Here is a 14412-nt window from a genome sequence, read left to right on the forward strand (position 1 = left end):
TATATATATGAATATAAACATATGAGAGAGAAATCTGCATTCAGTGATTCCTTACAAAAATCTTACAAAAGATTTACAGTGAAAGCTACAGTGGCCCCAAAAAGTATTTGGACATATTAAAAAAAAAAAAATCATAATATTTTGTTTTAAATTATAAAACAGCAGACTGTTCAAAATTAAGATTTTAATTTAAATGTAATTTTTTCCACACACACACACACACACAAATATATATATACACACAGTATATAGTATATATACAGTATATAAATATAAATTCTTTTTATCCAATGTAATGACATTCAGACATTTTAAGTTTGGCTTTTTTGGGTTACTGAATGTCAAAGAAAAATTCCAGGACAAAGAAAGGACTGTTTCCTTTACACACACCTATAAATCACAATCTTTAAGCCAGAAAACCTGTTCAACGTCCCCTCAACCTGAACAGGTTTGGCTAGATTTGCACTTCTAGTAGTCAGATTCACATTCTCAGCTAGAAAAAGAAGGCCACGTCTTGTTTGTAATTGCCTTGTTACACAGCTAACACCTCTCTAAGAAGATAATAAAGATACATTGACAGGGTTCACAGCATGAAACGTAATGACTCTCAATTACCGCTAGTGTGCTCTTAATGGGGGATTTGGGTTGTGCTGTTTACTCACCGTGATTAGCCAGCAGCTGATGTACTTATACAGGTTTATTTTCACCCACACTAAGATGTACACACACTTATACCAGAATGGATGTGCCTGAATCACAGATCAAAACAAATGATAAGAAGAAATTAATCACTTCCTATGAATTATGAAAAGTCAAGGCTTTCATTTTAAACATGTGATGTTTACTTACAACAATTCATTAGAAACAAGTCAATAAATTAATTAAACATCTTATTTTGGGGGATTGAAGATAAATTGGCATTTATCCACTTTATGTTATTTACAATGATTTGTAAGATTCTCAAATTCTTCAATTAGAAAGTTTTTTTCTTAAGAAAAAATATAAGAACATGTTTAAGAAGTACTTTTAGGAATACAAGTTTTTCTCTCAAGTAAGAAAAGAAGAAAATAGCAGTTCAGAAGAATTTTTAGTTCTTAATCATGTTTTGTGAATCTGGCCAGTAAGCAAATGATTTCTGTAAGTGTCTGTAGAAAGAGACTCAAATAATGATCAAATTGATTAAATTAACAATTAAATATGATGATCTCCTTGCAAGGGACCCCCTTCTTAAGAAATAAAGACAACTACATATATTTGGCATACAGACCCATTTATGTTTGAGAAAAATGGTGTGATATTACTGTATAAAAACAATATGTTCTGTTCAGTTCAAAATTTAAAAACATGATTTAAAAAACAATTAAAAAAAATAATTATGATTATATGTAATATGTATAGAATTAATGATATTCTCAAAAGTAGTGATATTGCACAAAAGTCAAAAGAAATTATTAAAATTAGCTTGAATGCTTGCTGAAATGTATTAACTGACATTTGATAAGCTAAACAGATAAAATGAATACAACTGAGTGTCGGTTACATATGAAGAGCCCTAACAATGAATCATTTTCAACATTTTTCACTCTTTGTGTGAACTCATTTTAACTCCCTCCTCTGCAGCATTCAAAATGCAGTTATTTGGCTTGCAGCAACTGTTTCCCATTTCCAAGAATATATAAATAGCTGCCAAGACTATAACTGACAGACTTAAAGAGCGCTCTCATTCAGACCGGGAGCTTTCTGTGACATCAGGACCACATTGAAAAGATCCCAGCACAAAAACAAGTGGCAGCTCACGAGATCCAGGTACAAGGCTGTTAACAACCTAAATACTAAATCGTGATTTTGTGACTCTGCCTACGTTCAGTCCCAATCCACTGATTCACTTACCTCAAACTCATCTGTTAAGAAGTAGCTATCTGAGTAGTGCAGCCCACCTATCGTAAAGATTGTTAGGGTGATCAGACCTAAACCAAATCGCTTCATTGCTGGAACCACACTGCAAAAAGAGGAAACATTTGTTAGATTAAATTGTTACTTAACAGAGGACTGTAAGTATTATAATGGGCCTTAACAGTATAGGTTAGGTTGTGGTCAAAACAGTGCTGCCTAAATCTTGTTCACACTGACAATAACTTGCATTTGTGACCAAACATATCATTCATTTTTAATTTCCAGCAACAGCAACAATTGGGAGTCGTGATATGGGTGCACCCGGCAATTCAACAAAGTTGAGAAAACCTTAACTTTATGCAAATGAGAAGAGACGCTCTGTGGCGACTAACAATGGGAGTGTAGCGTCTGCGTAGAATCATGCATGATCTTTGGGGCTTTATGGCTTAAGAGACCCTTTTAGCCTTTTGACATTTGCATATAAATTACAGTTCTGGTCAGAGACTTTACGTTTGTATGGATGTTTAAATTGCCAAATGGTTCCTCGCCGTCAAGGAGATTCTAACCAGCCCCCCACTATCATCTCCCCCATCTGACTTCAAACACTTCCCGTTAATTAAAAGATCTAATCTAAATATTTATTATGAATCATAACCAGTTATAATTCGTCATAAATATTTCCCTTTTTGAGTTGAAAAACCCTACAGGAGCAAAGACTTATTTTTCTGCATAATGTTGTTGAGCATGGTTTCACTGTTCTATATGATTTGTCTCTGCTCACATACAGGGATATAATAAAAAAGAAAAGATGTCTGGAAAAGCGTGTCAAAAACTGTCTGCATTTTGATTGACTTTTCATGCATTGATAATCATTTATCTTCCTCATGATATGATCCATTATGCACTGCTGCAATTCATAGACAAACAAAAAAAAATACAGAATGTTCATTTTCAGCAGTAAGAAAACGAATTTCTTTTCAAAATTAAATGCTATCTTATTTCTACAAGAAATATATCACATTTGTAATTATATTTTCTAACTCTAGGGCCAGTTGTGCAGCCGGCCAATAACATCAGAGCATCCAGGGCCTATATGAATGTCTATAGCATAATGAATAAAGATTAAAAAAAAAAAAGATTAGGCATGTTGAAAGAGCAAGTAAGTTACTAAGACTTGTTCATAATCACAGTGCCCTCGAGCAAGTAACAAGACAGGAACTGTCCTTGTAATGGACAAATGAATCCTGAAAATACCTTTGGATGAAAAGTGTCCACTAAATGGTAAGAAACAACTGTTGACAAGAGGTAAAATCATTAGTTTGAAAGAATCTGACTGAGATGGGATTGTTAGACTGTGAAATCTTGTGCACTTACCTACTGGGTGGTTGTCCAGGGACATCGGACATCTCTCGAGACACCAGATTCTGGTAGTTTCGTAGTGTGAACTGAGGCCCTACCAGAAAGCCTCCATAGAAGTATGAGAAACCAAAGATCTCCAACAAAGATGGCGTAGAGCTGAGGGCAGACTTCTTCTGTTCTGCACTCATCTGAGACTGTTAGATAAAAGAAAATGAGTTGATGAATTAAAAAAGAGGAGCTGGGAAATGAGAACTGGCTGTAGAAGATAAACTGCACCTAAAAAGATAACAGATATAATTTAAAAGTTTGGGGTTGGTAAGATATTTTGTTTTGTGTTGTTCTTGTAAAAAGTCTCTTATGCTCACCAAGGCAGCATTTATTTATATCAAAACAGCAAAAACAGTAATATTGTGAAATATTATTACAATTCAAAATAACTGTTTTCTATTTTAATATGTTTTAAAATATAATTTATAAAATGGATAGTTCCGGTCCTTGATTCTGATTGGTTGAGCCGCGTTCAAAGCTGTAGTAAATTACACTACAAACATACACCTTTGTTTACTTCTGTGTGTTGCTCGGCAACCACTTTGTTGGAACCACAACTGTTTCTGAGGAACTACATTGTTTGGTGGAAGAATACTGTTTTTATTAATATCATTACACTTTATTTGCTCTGTTTTATTCTGTGAAACCTTACTACATATATGGAATAACCGTTTTATAAAAGCAATAAGCCCCATGAAGCCTCCACTCCAATTCGTGTTGTGTCTAACAACGCCCCTTAGCTGTTATAAATTCACTGTAAACCACGGCTTCTTGGGGCTTATTGCTTTACTATTCCTGTGCTTTATTTATTCCATTACTCCAGTCATCAGTGTCACATGATCCCACAGAAGCTGATTTGGTGCTCAAGAAACATCCCTTACTATCAATGTTGAAAACAGTTGTGCTGCTTAATATTTTTGTGGAAACTGTGATTTTTTTGTTGTTGATGTTTTGATGAATAGAAAGCTCAAAAAGACAACATTTATTTGAAATACAAATCTATCATAACATTATGCATGTCTTTACTTTCGATTAAATTAAAGTATTATTTTCTTTCAAAAAGAAAAAAAAAAAAACATTTCTTACTGACCCCAAACTTTTGTACAGATCAGACAGTTTGTTTCTCCAGAACTACTTACGTAAAAAAAAAAGTGGGATTCATTACAGGCAAAATGTTTTCGTTTTAAATGTGCTATAGTCATGCTAGTGAACAAAGTAGAGTGTATGAGCCCATTTACACCTGGTACTGAGATCTGTACCAAGTGATTCGATCACAAGCAGTCTGTGCTAAATACAGGGTCCAAAACATGTAGTGATTTCCCCTCCCCCGCTTTAAGCATCACATTTGTGGCTAGAATTCAAGTACATTTGGGAGAAACATTGCAGCTTTTTTTTTGTTTTTTTGCTCTTTTCATTCAAGTTTTTTTCTTCCACTTTATGAGCATGCAATACGTGATATCATGTGTCTTCTTTGACCAGATGTGACACTACCATCTATCTTAGTTATCTGAGTAAATACCAGGTGTATCATTGGTCATCTGGTACTCTTTACACCCTCAATAAAACATTGCTTTAAGATGAGTAAGAAATACCTTTCTAGGGTGGCTACAGTAATTGACACAGAGTGAGAGATCAACAGATATAACCGCTTACACACCATCACATGAAGAAGCCAACTGTGTCAAGCCATGGCTACTGGTAATATTTAGACAGAGGCGTTTAATCTGAGCCACAGATGAGCTGACTGATTACACAATTACATCTCAGGGAACTTTCACTACACTTCACCTTGCCAGGCATCATTACGCTGATCCATAATGGTCATTTAGCAGAACAGCTGCTACACAACTGAAGAAGATACTTAGTGGTTCCCCACCAGTTCCTTGTGCTCAAATCATGCATAAAAAAATGCAACGAGTGATGCAGGAAGAGGAAAAGGAGTGAGATAATAATAGGAGGACACCAGGTGAACAACAGAGCAAAGGAAGACAGAAATGGTGGAAGTTAATAGCAGCTCATTAAGTCTCACTCACTTGTTCTTTTTCGCCGTCGTAGTAATCGAGTGCTAAACCTGCAATGAGAAAATGAAATCATCATCAGTTCTGGCATGACATGATCAGTTGTTATGAAAATTATTCATGCTATATGACCATTATTGTACCATAGTATTTTGTAAGTGTTTGTAAACATATGTTGATTAACTTTCAGTGCCTTGTGATAAATAGTTAAAAAGAATCAATCTGTAAATATATTATTTCTGAGGTGTAGCAGATGAGGAAGATATGGGAATTAAAAGCAGGTATCATACCGATGAGTTTGAGTGTGAGGACACAGTGAGGCATGGTCCACTTGATATCATACTCCTCTGTAGCTGTGTAGTAATAACCCATCAACAGATATATCTGCCACACACAAACACAAAAAATACCTTCAGGTTCTGTTGAGATTAAAACAGTAAAGTCAATGTCTGAGGTTAAAGCGACCCTAAAGATATTCATGTGTTAACCTTATAATTAAGCTCTTATTTTCCCTTCACATTCTTTTAGGTTCTTCTGACCTAATCAAAACTCAAGTGGCACATATTATTAGATCTTTATCACTCTGTTTTACCACAGTAGACATGCACTTTTCAGAAATGTGACTGCTAGACATTCCAGTAATGTTGTTTCCGCTTGGGTCAATTCGACCTCAGCAAAAACAAGGCAGGAAAACCAAAATAGCAAACTGGCACGAGTACACCAGTCAGAAAATCTCATCATGCGAATTTAATCATGTTTAAGGACCCCAACATAAAAAAAAATGGCATTTTTCATGGAGGATGGCTGAAGCTTCATTGCAAGTCTTCATAAGAGGAAAAAAACTCACTAAGTATAAATCTGATACTTCAATGTTAAGCATGTTTTAACTATTAAAATGAGGGTTAAATACATGATCCAATAGGGTACTGATAAGCTTGCAACATTTCATGCACAAGATCACGTCAAGAGCACAAAAACAGATAAAGAGATAGTGTGTGAATGTGTGCGTTTTCTCACCATCTGAAAGACAAAGCTACTCAAAACGCATGTGACTGTCCTTCCCATCAGCCTCAGCAACAAGAACTGAATGACTACGCATAAGAGGGAGTGACAGACCTGATACCCTGAGAGAAGGACATGGAGAGATGGTGTTAATGCATTCCAGTACTAGCTGACCATGAGATTACAATATAACACTTTATCAACAATGTGGAGAACCAGAATTGAACAGGATACTTCTGCCAAAATGACAGCTCTGTTATCATTTACTCAACCTCACGTCATTTCAAACCAGTATGATTTTCTTTCTTCTGCGGAACACAAAAGGAGATTTTTTTTTATTGAATGAGTGATGACCTTTTTGAAGGTCTCTCTTTTCCACATAATGGAATCGAATGGGTACATATGTCAAACTCCAAAATAACAGACACCATTAAAAGCATAATAAAAGTTATATTTTCTAAGTCTATGAAAGTGCACTATAAGCTACATTTTCTGAAATCATACCACAGTTTTGGTACAGAAAGAAATTTTAAACTTATTTACTGACAAATCAAATAAGGTATCTTTGACATTAAAGATATTTGCTCATGAGACACGTCAGGACAAATGGTGTTTTTACGTGCTATTTTTGAAGTCTGTGTGACCTTTTTAAACACTGTAGAGCTTCAATGAAATGTTTAAGGGAAGATTTTCAGTGAAAAACTATGCAAATTTTGGCATGTTCATCGCACATACTGTATGACTTCATTATGACTGAAATATAGTTGTATGAACTACATTTATGATACTTTAATTATATTCTGCGATGCATTTCTTTGACATTTTGAAGCCTGTGAGACCCAGTTTCCATTTACATTCATTATATGGAATAAAAATAAAAAGCGACTGGGACATTCTTTGAAAATTCTTCTTTTGTGATCTTTGTGAAAACTCAAATGAGTTTGGAACAACATGACTGTAAGTGAATGACGCTGAGAAAGAGAATACTATCAATAGCTGAACTATCCCTTAAGAAATGACAGAAAGAGAGAAAAAGTTTTGTTTTTATAAACAAGTCAGAGTGATAGACTCAATAAAACAAACACAAGTAAAATATCTCAGATAACGACAAAGAGAGACAGACCTGCTGTTAGATCCGAATGCAGCACAAAGAAATCAAATACACAGAATACAAGCACAAGTTAATTTTCACATTTCCCAACACAACACTCTTCGGTTTTCATTAGTTTGCTTTTCAGCCTGCCACTCATATTCTCATAAACTACATTCTCATCACCAGGGGTTATTGCCATGGCAACAAAACCCCATGGCTATCTGTCACAATCTTCTTTATATCAAAGCCACAGTCATCAGGAAATCATTACCACAGACTGCAGAGCAGTTAGTCAGGATACCCTTTATTTTCCACCATTATTCTCAAGGACACTAAATAGTCAATAACTTTACAGAGCACAATTCTACCTTCAGTGTTCAAACGAGAGAAAAATGATCCAAGAGGAAATATAAGCACTTTCATTAGACATCTAACATGTTACCATAAAAAAATAAAACTAAAAACCTTTAATGCTATGCGTTTATTAACTTTATGAGTAATATATACTACTGTTCAAAAGACTAGGATCAGTATTTCTTTTCCTTTTTTGTTTGTTGTGTTTTGCTTTGAAAGGAACAAAAACATTTTTTAATCAAGGATGCATTGAATTGATCAAAAGTAACAGTAAGGACTTTTACGTTGCTACAAAAAGATTTCTATTTCAAGTAAATGCTGTTCTTTTGAACTTTATATTCATCAAAGAATCCTGAAAAAATGTATCAGTTTCCAAAAAAAAAACAATAAGTAGCACGACCGTTTTCAACAACAATAATAATAGGAGCAAAACAGCATATTGGAATTATTTTAAATTGAATTGTAATAATATTTCACAATCATATTACTCATATTACTGTACTGTGATAAGTATGAGACGTCTTTCAAAAACATTACAAAAAACTTTTAAACAGTAGTGTAATATTTTAAGAATTTTAGAGCAATTGTTTCCAAATTAGGAAACTGAGAAAGAACATTTACAAAAATCTGCTGAAGATCATATCTTTAACAAAATCAGCCACATAAGAAAAAAAACAATCTGATATAGAACTGTGATATTACATAACAAATATAGTTAATCTTCCCTTTTAAAACTCCCATTCAGTGAGAAGAATGTTTTGAACTTGGGCACAAATTTACAGATTGTATTTGAGAAGATGACTGGTGAGAAAAAAGACCAGCTTTGATGTTGTTCAGTACTGAGAATGCTTCCGACATTATCTGTTAGACTCAACTCTTTTGTGTCATTAGATGAGACGCAATCGAATGTGTGTGAACCAAGCAAGTTCAAGATTAGGGATTAGGGATTAGGGAAACTAGGGGAGCTGAACTACAGTAGAAATGCTTCAGTCTAAATATGGACCAACAGCCGCTAACTGTGGGCAACTGAGTGCTAGCTGACAAGCCCTGTCATAGATCTTAAGACTGACATTCATGTTATCATGACCAGTACCATGTTGCTAAAAAAAAAGCTAGTAGGTCTAACTTAAACATGTTACAGGTGTAAAGACACTAGTTATCAGATCTTCTTTCCCTGCTTCCTTCTCTCTCTCACCAAAATTAAACGTGGCCAGTGCCAGCCCAGAGAATGTGTGGAAGAGATGAACAACTGTTGCAGATTGATGAAATAAAAACCACCGGTACACCAGTGCAAAGGGATAACCTACAGGGAAAACAGGTTTCCAAAAAAAAAACAATAAGTAGCACGACCGTTTTCAACAACAATAATAATAGGAGCAAAACAGCATATTGGAATTATTTTAAATTGAATTGTAATAATATTTCACAATCATATTACTCATATTACTGTACTGTGATAAGTATGAGACGTCTTTCAAAAACATTACAAAAAACTTTTAAACAGTAGTGTAATATTTTAAGAATTTTAGAGCAATTGTTTCCAAATTAGGAAACTGAGAAAGAACATTTACAAAAATCTGCTGAAGATCATATCTTTAACAAAATCAGCCACATAAGAAAAAAAACAATCTGATATAGAACTGTGATATTACATAACAAATATAGTTAATCTTCCCTTTTAAAACTCCCATTCAGTGAGAAGAATGTTTTGAACTTGGGCACAAATTTACAGATTGTATTTGAGAAGATGACTGGTGAGAAAAAAGACCAGCTTTGATGTTGTTCAGTACTGAGAATGCTTCCGACATTATCTGTTAGACTCAACTCTTTTGTGTCATTAGATGAGACGCAATCGAATGTGTGTGAACCAAGCAAGTTCAAGATTAGGGAAACTAGGGGAGCTGAACTACAGTAGAAATGCTTCAGTCTAAATATGGACCAACAGCCGCTAACTGTGGGCAACTGAGTGCTAGCTGACAAGCCCTGTCATAGATCTTAAGACTGACATTCATGTTATCATGTTATCATGACCAGTACCATGTTGCTAAAAAAAAAGCTAGTAGGTCTAACTTAAACATGTTACAGGTGTAAAGACACTAGTTATCAGATCTTCTTTCCCTGCTTCCTTCTCTCTCTCACCAAAATTAAACGTGGCCAGTGCCAGCCCAGAGAATGTGTGGAAGAGATGAACAACTGTTGCAGATTGATGAAATAAAAACCACCGGTACACCAGTGCAAAGGGATAACCTACAGGGAAAACAGAGAGAAACAGATCAGGCATATGATGTGATGCAATTGTACGGTCAAATGAACACACATTATGGCACATAACAGTTGTCTTTTGAGGGTGCGACACAGTAGAGAAAGCTTTGACAGAGCACTTGACAGATAGGAATATGTAAGGTGTGGTCAGATAAAAGTCAAACTAGAATATAAAAAAAAAAAAAGATTTCTGAAAGCACAACTGAACACACCTCTGAAATTCTCAATGGATGCCTACAGCAGTGTGATCTTCAGCAAAGAATTAGGGATGTACCAATATTAAATTATGGATGACACTGACAAGTTGATGATTATTCCCATCTTATGACCATTAACTGACCGATATTAAGATTCTATGATATTTTACAACAAACACTAGAAATAAAATTAATGCGGTTTAACTAATAAAAAACTCTGCTTTAAGTGAGCATGTAAAAATATATTGTGCAACCCTAGTCTGTTTTTCAGTGTTCTCTGATGCCTTTTAACTTTAGTGTGTAGTAAGTCCTCATTCTCTGACGCATAGTTCTGCATTTCATTTTTGCCATACATGCATGAATAAATATTTAAACAATTCAGGGTTTTATTCACTACAGATTTACAATAGAAATTGACTCATGCATCAAAGGCATCAAGCAAAAAAGCCCTGGAAAATCTGCAACAAGTTTAGTGGCATCATTCTGAGGCTACATAGATCCATATTGTTAAAACTTCATTGACACTTTATTCATTACAGACGCATTAAAGACAGTAATGTAACAGTCTTTGCGCTGAAATCATGCAAATGATCAAACAGGCGCTACTGTCCAGGTTCAGCTGCACCATATTTCATTCATCTGGTTGAAGTGGTTAAGCAGTTCACTGCAATGCACCTAGCCAAAGTACAGAGAACCCTGCTATCTGCTCTCACACCCCTATTATCAACGTGTAACCTGATTCCTAGAAACCCAACTTCATTTGCATTGAAAGGTTACAACTAACTGTAGGTCAAACATCTAAAATTCAGTAGCAAAATAAAAAGAGCTGTCAGACGAAGGGCTAACGAGTCTGAAAGTACTTTTAGGCAGAACATTGACTGCTGTTGTGTGCCGTTAACCATGAAATCTCGCCTGACATGTCCTAGGTCACCCTTGTCGACCTTTGATTTAGGCTAGAGTCGGTGTGAATGGAGAGAGTTGGTGTTGGTTCCGTGTTTTTAGTGTTGCTGGGAGCATGGTGGACAGCTGTGTGACTTGAGCACACTTCTAGTGCAACTATACAACCACATAACTGTCCACGTTTTTAATGACTCCTAACGACACTCATTACAAACTCTCACTAGAGCCTAATAGATCTCACTTGTGCGCCGTTCACTTACCTAATAAGATTGACAAAATCAATCGAACCGCCGGTTCGGGTGAACCTAAATATTCAGCTAATTTCTCCATGAAGGGAGCCGCCATCTTTGGTGTGGGCGGAAGTAGCTGCGGTTGTGTTTCCGTGAGAGTGTGGAGCTCGTGAGATCTCCACGCACTCCTTAACTCCGTCCTGCTACTCCTCCTCTCGCCACCTCTCACACCATTCACGGTCAACCGCGCTCTCGGCCTTTACTTTCAGCTTTTGCAAACGCCTTGCGCAATATTTGTGGCATTTCAGTTCAAAGCACTAAAATTACCCGCGAAATGAGGATGCAATGGTTCATTCAGAATAATTGCAACATTATTGGTCCGTAAGTCTGGGTTTCGATCAAATAAAATAAATAAATAAACAGTAAATGTAACGAATGATACATGTAATAAACTGAAGTTCTGATTATTGTTCATTTTGACAATGAAGATTGTCTAGATACAAATGGGTCCGTGTACGTTTTGATCATTTCATCTCCTATTTGGAATGCAATAACGAGAAATGGAAAAACGGCTCGTTTATTCGTTTTTCCGTTTAGTTTAACATTTTTCGTTTGGGGTTTAAAATTCGGTTTATGGCTTCAATATTTCATTCGCACGTGTGGGCGGCGCTGAAACGCTCCAAATGCTAAAGCCGCGTCTACTGCTAAATACTGCCCTCTAGTGTTTCTCAAAGCAAACGGCAATCATAATACTGTACATCTCCAAGTAGATATAACCAAGTAGACAGATATAACTGCAGACCGGAAATCTCCGAAATGGGGCGTGAACTCCAAAAGTGGGCAGAACCTCCAAAATGGGGCGGGGTCTCCTCGCGCAAAGACTTTCACCATTGGCTCTGGCTCCAGCCAATTGTTATTGACTTACATTTGAAAATAAAACTTTATAAAATAAACATTGTTTCTAGTTCATCTAAAATAAAATATGCTATATAAGTAAATATTCTCCGTGAGAGCAGAGCGCAGCGCAGCGCAGGGGAAAGATTTCACTCTAGCACTTTGTTCTAAGCAACGGGGGCGTCCCGGGGCTCGAAATTCGCAGGTGGGGGTAGTGACGCTGGGTGTAACTAAAAAGGTGCCATGTGTCCGGTGAGGTCCGGTTGGGGAGTTACGGAACGATCTCATATCGCATAATCTTATCAACTGTTTATCTCCTGAACTGCATCTTTCTTTACCAGCTATTCAGCGCCAATCCCGCCGTGCAGTCAATTTCACAGGTTAAGGTTAGGGTCAGGTGTGGGGTAGGTTTAAGGGTTAGCATTTTTTGTAGCATAGTGTAGGAAATCAACACTTTAATTGACACAACCAATAAAATCTTTAGAATCAGCTGTGGGGCGGAGTTTGCACTGAAGTGGATTGGGGGGGAAATGCGCATGCGTGTTATGTGCCTGTCTGTCAATGGGAGGAAGCCACGCCCTATTTTGGAGCTCGCACCCCGTTTTGGAGTTCCCGCCCCCATTTGGAGATCTCCAAGCTGCAGTTATACCCTTCTCTACAGTTTTGACAAACGTGTTCATAAAACACCCTTCTGCACTAATCTCCTGTTGCACATTGTCTGTGTGCTTGTTTCGTTTCCTGCTCAAAGTTTTGCATTTCTCAAAGTTTCATTTTAAGCAGCTAAAAATAAGGAATGCCTTCAAAGTCTCTACTAAGTAGGCTATCTATTATTACGTTATTGTTATTATTTACTTTCATGTGTCTCGGTATTTATTTATTATTTATAAGTGTTTTGTATGCATGTAATAAAATACTAAAATCGTATTAAATGTAACAAATTATTATGTTTATGGATCTACTAGACTATTATTATACTAATGTCATTAATATGAGGCTGCCGCAGATTTTGTGAATTATCATCTGATAAAACCTATTAATAAAACCATCGTACTCGGTCCTGTCACTCTGGGTTTATTATTTACACACACTAGCTTCGATCCTTCTTTAAACTGAAAAAAAGGTGGGCTTCCTTTTAAAGGAAACCTTCTGGACAAATAGTAAAAGAGCAAATTTCCGGCCTTTGATTTTTAACGAAACGCCTTCTCTACTTTCGACAGGCATATCGATTATGGTGACCACATAATTTGAGCCAAAAGAAATTATAAACAAATGCAAAAGACTGGTATCTGAATTGAAATGACTATTTAATTTATAAATGTTGGTGAATTTCATGCAATATTCTTCTTTATATACCTTAAAAATAATGGAAAATGTCTTTATATATTTCACATGGCGAAAAGCATTGTGGGTATGCAAATTTAGTCCCACCTCCAAGACCTTCTCTGCCCAAGTATGTCGCCCTCCACCGGCCTCTGTTAAATATGGTAGATTTGTTTCTGCTATTTCACTTGGCTGTTCAAAAGTTATAGATTGTAAGTGCAATTATGAGACAAAAATGATTTTAAAATATTCAGAATTGCCCGCACTCCGTTAATATGCGTCAGTCCATGTGAATGTGATTGTCTTTCATTTGTGCTGAACACACCACAGTATATTACAGAAAGCAGATGAATATATATTTTTATCACTTTAAAACTTTTACAAATACAGGCAGTGGGTACTTCAGGATGAACATACAATAAATAAATGAAGAAATACAATTAAAAGATAGAAATAACCATAAAAAGTTAAATGACAACATGACAAAAGACATGTTTACAAATTTTGACACATTTTACAGCTTTCTTATTTTTCACATTTATTATTGTTTTTAAGTATTGTTGAATTTCTGCCTTTAAAATTAAGAACAAAGTCTTATTTTCCCATATTTACATTTATGTATACAAAATTTAGATAATAGAAAAAGTATAATGTCATAAGTGAAAAAAATAATAAAACATTTTCAAAACACAGCTGGGCATTATGTGATCTTTAGAAAATGAACAGATTTCTCCACTGTGATCAAAGGACATTAATTTTCGCAGGCGTGTTGTCTTGAGCCAATCGAAAGCGCCGGGGGGCGGGGCTTATCAGCCAGCCTTATATAAACTCGAGCAGACCGT

The 14412-nt window shown here is 35.8% G+C and overlaps 1 protein-coding gene across 1 annotated transcript in view; it reads right to left on the reverse strand.

Moving 5' to 3' along the window:
* Positions 1-11570, reverse strand: part of LOC107744283 (lysophospholipid acyltransferase 5-like) — a 17409-nt gene extending 5839 nt beyond the window's left edge. The window contains exons 1-8 of the mRNA XM_016557833.1: positions 11387-11570; positions 9907-10014; positions 6336-6442; positions 5609-5702; positions 5334-5371; positions 3268-3446; positions 1891-1999; positions 663-749 (exon numbers count right to left, since the gene is read on the reverse strand). Coding sequence (XP_016413319.1) covers positions 663-749; positions 1891-1999; positions 3268-3446; positions 5334-5371; positions 5609-5702; positions 6336-6442; positions 9907-10014; positions 11387-11471 — 807 coding nt within the window. The 5' untranslated portion in view covers positions 11472-11570. The remainder of the gene's footprint in view (positions 1-662; positions 750-1890; positions 2000-3267; positions 3447-5333; positions 5372-5608; positions 5703-6335; positions 6443-9906; positions 10015-11386) is intronic.
* Positions 11571-14412: the final 2842 nt, after the last annotated feature.

Source organism: Sinocyclocheilus rhinocerous, unplaced genomic scaffold, assembly GCF_001515625.1.
Source record: "Sinocyclocheilus rhinocerous isolate Xijiao unplaced genomic scaffold, SAMN03320098_v1.1 scaffold137, whole genome shotgun sequence".
Classification (NCBI taxonomy): Eukaryota; Metazoa; Chordata; class Actinopteri; order Cypriniformes; family Cyprinidae; genus Sinocyclocheilus; species Sinocyclocheilus rhinocerous.